The 6659-nt window shown below is 40.6% G+C and overlaps 1 protein-coding gene across 1 annotated transcript; it reads right to left on the bottom strand.

Moving 5' to 3' along the window:
- Nucleotides 1–350: 350 nt before the first annotated feature.
- TEX55 (testis expressed 55) lies at nt 351–5280 on the bottom strand. Its single transcript, XM_037158755.2, has 4 exons — nt 3838–5280; nt 3082–3225; nt 1375–1437; nt 351–356 (listed from the first exon to the last, which is right to left on the bottom strand). The coding sequence occupies exons 1-4, from the start codon at nt 5278–5280 to the stop codon at nt 351–353; spliced, it is 1656 nt and encodes a 551-aa protein (XP_037014650.2).
- Nucleotides 5281–6659: the final 1379 nt, after the last annotated feature.

The raw sequence follows: 6659 nt of genomic DNA, 5'->3' as shown, positions 1-6659 counted from the left end.
GGATATCTACTTGGAAAAAAATGAAATGACACCACCTCACATCCTATACAAAATCAATTCCAGATAGAGTAGATATAAATGTAAAAGACAACAAATGAAAAAACTTAAAACCTCCCCAATAAAACCCCACAAACAAACTTCTACAGGATAATATAAGGCACAATAGTTAGGAGCTTTGAGTAAGGAGAGATTTCTAAAACCGGTCACCAAAAGTACTAATCATGAAGAAAAAGACTGTTAAATTTGACTATCAAAATTAAGAATTTCTGTTTATCAAAAATACCTTTAGGAGATAAAAAGGGAAGGCAGATAGTGAATAAAATCTGTAGCAGACACAATTAACCAGGAGCTCACAACTAAAACATACGGAAAACTGTTACAAGTGAGTAAAAATAAGACTAACAATACAATAGAAAAATAAGTACTTCAAAATGGCTAATAAACAAATGAAAAGATATACAACCACTTTACTAATCAAGAAAAAATGAAAACTGCAATGATTTATTACTAACCATCCATCAAAATGGTTAATGCTAAAAAGACAGATAATTCTAAGTGCTAGATACAGTTTAGGTAAGGATGTAAAACAACTAGAACTCTAATATACACTTCTGCTGGGAGTATAAATTTGTACGATCTCTTTGGAAAGTTGTTTGAAATAATCTGCTATAGCTGAGCAAACTTATACCTTATGGCCTCAGGAGAAACGTGAGTATATGTGCACAAAGAGCCATGTACACAAAGATTTACAGGGAAATTTTTTACAATAGTTCCAAGCTAGAAACAACCTGGATGTTCACATACATCATAGAATAGATAAATTGTGGCATTTCATACAATGAATACTATACAGCAATGAAAATGAACTTCAGCTATACATAACAGTATGGACTAATCTCACAGACATAATTTCGAGCAAAAGAAACTAGATACAAATGAGTACCTAACATATGGTTTCAATTATATAAAGTTAAAAAGGCTGAAAAATCTAAACAAAAGCTTATCATGATTTGTGTTTTGGGGTAAAATTATAAAGAGAAGAGAAGAAGTCAATATCAAAAGAGTCAGAAAAATAGTTCCTTTATGGGGAGTAGTAACTGTAATGATGGGGAAAGGGGGGGGTTCCTGGAGTGCTAGCAATGTTTTAATTTTTTAAATTTGATAATATGATAATCAAATCATATTGGTTGATTATTAATATGATGTGATATTGATATCATGATATGATAATTCGCTCATAACATGATAATTCATAACATGATATCACAACATGATAATTCACTGAGTTGTACATGTTTTGTTTTATATGCCTGTGTGTGCTATACTTATAATAAAAAGAATACAAAGATTGTTTTTTTCCCAACTAGTCCATACCTGGTACAGCATAAAACTCAAGGGGTCCTCTGGCCTTTCATAGACTAAGTTTTCAGTGATCTGCTGAGAGAACATAGATGTCACATTATGGTTCTGAGCTAAAGGTAATGTGGTAAGGTGATATCTGAAGCAACATTCTGTACTAACCTAACAGGTACCACACCATTTTAAATAAATCGACATATCTCTACAAAGGGACAAATTACTTCCTTACTACTGACTAAATTATGTAAATGGAGGTAATATTTGGAGGAATAAAAATGTAGTAATAAGTAGAAATGGATATTTCTCTAGTTTTCAAGATCAAAGAGGCAGTGAGAAAGTTCTAGAGAAAGTTTTTGTTTTGGATCTATGATTTTGCTAGGTTGAAAAATTAACATAATTTTTTTTTGAAGAATGGTCAGAGGAAAGAATTTGGAGTAAAATTTTAAATAGACTATATGATTTTACCTGGTGCCTTTCTTCTGAGGTATTTGGTTCTAAAAGGTAAAAATTATGTTCATTGTTTCTAATCATAAACAAGAAAGCATATGTAAAACTTCAGAGATTCACTACCATATGTTTTTGGGTGTTGAATAACCCTCCAAAAATTATAATAAATTAAATAAAACTCTCATTTGTAATAACAATGGGGCTAATTTTAGGTATAAAATATTCAAGGTTTGTTTAGTGTATCCACACCAATTATGTGTTTCATATATTTCTATGGAACACTTATTTGATAACTGATTTTTCTCGTAACAATGTTGAATGTATAAGCATTGTTTTTTTTTGACAGATGAAGAACATTATTCATAGAATGATTACTTTCTTCTCTTCTACTTTCTTCAACAGCTTTCATCCTTTGGTTTAATAATTAGTTGTTCTTTGATTAAAGTCAGAAAACCCAGCCATAAGTTCTCTCTCACACAAGGACATTTTAACAAAGAAAAGACATTGAGCAGAGTTAATAAAGTATCACTCATCCCTATTTTATATGAGGAAACTGAGATGCACAGAAGTTATGTAATTTTCCCCAAATGACAAAGGTGAAAGGTGGCCGAGTTAGGTTGGAGCCTTGGGCTAAGCTTGCAAAGTTTGTGCTCGTTCTCCTCTACCCGACTTCCTTACACTCAAGTTTAAATGCTGTCATTTGAAGTGGGCCGTTCTTATTTTACACCTTTCTAACCACAGAGTACTTCATGTACTCATGGATTATATACAAATATGTACCTTGCTGGGTAATAATATAAACATAAAAATAAACACATCAGGCAAACAAAAATGAAAATAAATATTTTATGTGATAATCTTTTATAATTCTATTTTTGCCAAAAATGTCATAGTTTAAAGAAATCTCCAGCCCCATATCCAAAATTTCAAGAATTAGAAGCAATCTTAACTACTTTTCCCTCCCAGTGGCCATATTTTGTCCTTCCTTCCTATTCTGGCTCAAACTTTAACTCTGGGCCAAGTTTTCCCTATCAATCAGTCAATCTACCTAATCCCTCTGAATGGCTTCATATCATGGTATCACTCAGTTGGTGTTTATCATTTACTATTATTGGTTATTACATCTTACTGGCTTTTCACTGAGAGTATATCCTTTTTATAGCAAAGACCCTTGCTTGTACTACACGGGAGCCAGATGAAAGTTTATCTGTTACACTATAGTTACTGAGAAATTCACAGTTAAAAACATATATAAATTTCGAGTGAGAGGTTTACCTGGAATATTTGCAGAATGTGGTGCTTTTCCATGTATTGTAGTGAAACTTGATATGGATCTTGGTACACTATAGAAGGGAACTGCTTCCTATGGGCTTTCTTGTGAGCTTGAGAACTCTTCTTGTCTTGGTGTTCTGAGACACCCTGAAATGGAAATATCCCCACCCCCCACCAAGAGTCTTTAATAAATTTTTTTTTTTAAAAAAGGAAGTTTTGTTCTTATTTTTGCTGTTATCAGTGGAATCTGGTGATGATGGGATCTGGACACCAGGAAGCAGAGGAAAGACACATTATGGTGAGAGCCCTGGCTGATCTTCCAAGGAATATAATGCACCTCGAGTCCTGGGAGTTACTTTAGGCTTCTCCAACCTACTTTAAATACTTGTTCCTTTACATGGATCTCTGGTTTACTCCAAATCCCTTTCCTTTGATAAAAGCCCAAGGTGGGGAAAATGACTTAATGTTCTAGAGTTAGCAGCCACACCAGGACTTAAAACCTAGGTCTCCTGAATGCTGGTTCATTGATGCTTCTGAAAGGCCTTAGGGTAGCAGAGAAAGCAACACCTCTCTATAAATCCCACCCTTCTCCTGTCCTCCCTGAATCCTGTAGGTCACACATAGCACAACATGTCAGTCTATTCCTCATCTTTGATCCAACCTGTGTCCACCCTCCACTCCCCATCCCACCACCACCACAGGCTCCTGGTTCGGCCTCCAGCCTCCCAGGCATCAAATGCCCTTTTCCTTTTAATCTACAGTCTCAGTTGCTATTACTTGAGGTCTTTCTTGGCTGATGACATAGTCCAATTGGGTTGAGATGGTAGGGAATCTTGGGGAATAATCTCGGCCTTTTGCTTGCAAATGATCAATGAACCTGGTTTCAAATGAGTTGAATGCTTGCAGAAAGTTTTTACTTTCGGAGTCAGTTACATCTAAAACCTTGGAATCACTGAGGTCTGTCTGGCTAGTCTTAAATCTGCAGGGCTGTACTCGGAAGAGAGCCTCTTTGTCCTTGCTGGTGAATATTTTATCATCGTACCGATGGTCACTTCCTCCATAGTCAAACTGGTTGTCTTCTATGTTATCTTTTTCATTCATTAAGTGATCAACCTCCTCAGACTTACTATAGTCATACTTATCAACTCTAGGATGATGAGTACTGCTGTCAGCTGGGTCGGCAACTCGCTGAAAGACCTGTTCAACTAGTTCAGTCACTTGGTCATGCACTTTGTGGTGAGTCTTTTCAGATGTTTTATAGCCAGTTTGTTCAGACAATCTCTGGTCAATCTGTTCATAAGGTTTTTGTTCAACCAGACCAGACAATCTGCGGTCCCTCTGTTCAGAAGTTCTTTGTTCAGCCTGGCCGGACAATCTGCGGTCCATCTGATCAGAAGTTCTCCGTTCAGCCTGGCCGGACATTCTGCGGTCCGTCTGATCAGAAGTTCTTCGTTCGGCCTGGCCGGACAATCTGCGGTCCGTCTGATCAGAAGTTCTTCGTTCGGCCTGGCCGGACAATCTGCGGTCCGTCTGATCAGAAGTTCTCCGTTCGGCCTGGCCGGACAATCTGCGGTCCATCTGATCAGAAGTTCTCCGTTCTGCCTGGCCGGACAATCTGCGGTCCGTCTGATCAGAAGTTCTCCGTTCAGCCTGGCCGGACAATCTGCGGTCCATCTGATCAGAAGTTCTCCGTTCGGCCTGGCCGGACATTCTGCGGTCCGTCTGATCAGAAGTTCTTCGTTCAGCCTGGCCGGACAATCTGCGATCGATCCGTTCAGGGGTTCTTTGTTCATATGGAACTGGTGTCTGGTTGTCAGTCTGTTCAGAGTCTACATGATCAGCTTGGTGAGATGCCTTGCTGCCCATCTGTTCAGACATTCCTTGGTCAGTCTGATTAGTTGCTCTATGATCAGCAACATTATCACGATTGGATGATCTGAGGTCAGCCTGATCAGATGTTCTGTGCCCATTGAGTTCAGATACTTTGTAGTCTGCTTGGCCAAATATGTTGGGTTCAGTCTGGCTATATACTCTTGGGTTGGCCTGGTTAGCTGTTCTGTGATAAGACTGGTTATCTGCCTCCTCTTTGCCTAGTTTCTTCCACTTGTCTTGCTGGCGATCTCTGTGGCTGTCATTTGGGAACCTTGCTGTGCTTTCAGGTTCCAAGGATTTCCCCGCAGCTTCTTTTGGAGGCTCTTCCATCTCCTGCCAGGTCTCTGGTGCCAAAGGCTGTGGGTGGGGCCAACCTGGGTTGTCTAGGCGACCTTAGGGGAATGCAGAACAACAATGCCCGCGGACTTTGTGCGGGCGTCAGCGCACTAGTTTCTCCTACTTTCCTTTCTTCCTGGAGCTTGGGCGGTTGTCTGGAGGTGACATGGACTCCCGCCCAGCGGCAGTTGGGGGAAGCACCGCCTCTGGCTCTGGGCACAGTCAGGAGCGGGCTTCCGCTGATATGCAAAGTGGACGCCCCTCACTGGAGAAAAGGTGACCACATGCTGGTGTCGCCACTGCTCAGCAGTTAGACAGACCTCAGGGCTCTGTGGATGGGTGTCTTACAGCGGTACCCTCCTCATTGTCCTGCGGAAGTTTACAGCCGCGCTGGTCAAACTGGATTGTTAGGTACCAGTCTTCTGATCCACAGCACGTCAGGCGATGAACCTCTGCGCAACCACAGGAGGGCAGCATACCTGAGCAGAGGTGGTGGTTGCCGAAAATAAAATCCGTTTTTCCTTCACCAGTGAATTGTCTAATCACGGTTGTCTGTCACAGTTGCAAGGCATTGTGCTAGTAAATACTCCTGATACTGTGGCGATGCAGCCAAATTATGTTTTCAGTTTTAATTTTCTGTAATCCTCATCAGAGGATATGTTTTTTGAATTTAGAGGGAAAGACAGACTGACAGACATTAGTGTAAAAGAAACATTGATGAGTAGCCTCCCACATGCAACCCACCTGGAGATCAAACCTGCAATCTGTTGGTGTACAGGACAGCATTCCAACCCAGCCAAAGCTTCAGTTTTAATTTTTTAAAACCATTTTTAATCCTGCCTTTACGAACACTTCTGGTGCTGTTTTCATCGGTACTAGTGTTACGGGAAAAAGGCCCTGGCCCTGAGTGGGTCTGCCTAGGGCCAGCTGTAGTGCTGGGGTTTCTCACTTTGTGTAGGAAAGCTTTCACGACATGAGTCCAGGTGATTATGAGGCCACATTTATTAAAGTTGGGGACAGTGAAACAAGGAAGGGCTTAGCCTGGAAGAAGCAATAAGAGAACCTAGACTGGACTGCCTTAGCTCACTGGGGAGTCAGAGAAAAAGGGGGCCTTGGAGACAGGTTCAAGGAGTTAGTGTGGCACAAGCTACCAGCTGCTCATTGCCTTAGAATTTAAGAGACATGTGCCTGTGAAGAGAGAAAGAGGGTGGATAGAAGGAAGGAAAGGAAAGAGCTTGGTCCCCAGAGGGACAGGGCACACCCTGGGTTCTTCGTCTTGAGGCTTTTATCTCTTTCTTGCAGGGGGGGGGGTCTTAGGTGATGTCTTGGGGACATTGTCAGCAGAATATTCATCAGTTCTCCAGGTGTGTCCT

The sequence above is a fragment of the Artibeus jamaicensis genome, unplaced genomic scaffold (genome assembly GCF_021234435.1).
Source record: "Artibeus jamaicensis isolate MK-2021 breed Jamaican fruit bat unplaced genomic scaffold, CSHL_Jam_final contig_3126, whole genome shotgun sequence".
Lineage (NCBI taxonomy): Eukaryota > Metazoa > Chordata > Mammalia > Chiroptera > Phyllostomidae > Artibeus > Artibeus jamaicensis.
The sequence above is the reverse complement of the archived record's forward strand: the minus strand, read 5'-3'. Positions and strand labels throughout refer to the sequence as shown.

What these genes read in the sequence shown, in the direction of transcription:
- TEX55 (XM_037158755.2), bottom strand. Translation starts at nt 5,280, where the DNA reads ATGGAAGAGCCTCCAAAAGAAGCTGCGGGGAAATCCTTGGAACCTGAA. An exon ending in AAGTAATAGCAACTGAGACT is followed by an intron (nt 3,226 to 3,837) that starts GTAGATTAAAAG and finishes TTTCCATTTCAG; the next exon opens with GGTGTCTCAGAACACCAAGA. An exon ending in ACATTCTGCAAATATTCCAG is followed by an intron (nt 1,438 to 3,081) that starts GTAAACCTCTCA and finishes ATGTTCTCTCAG; the next exon opens with CAGATCACTGAAAACTTAGT.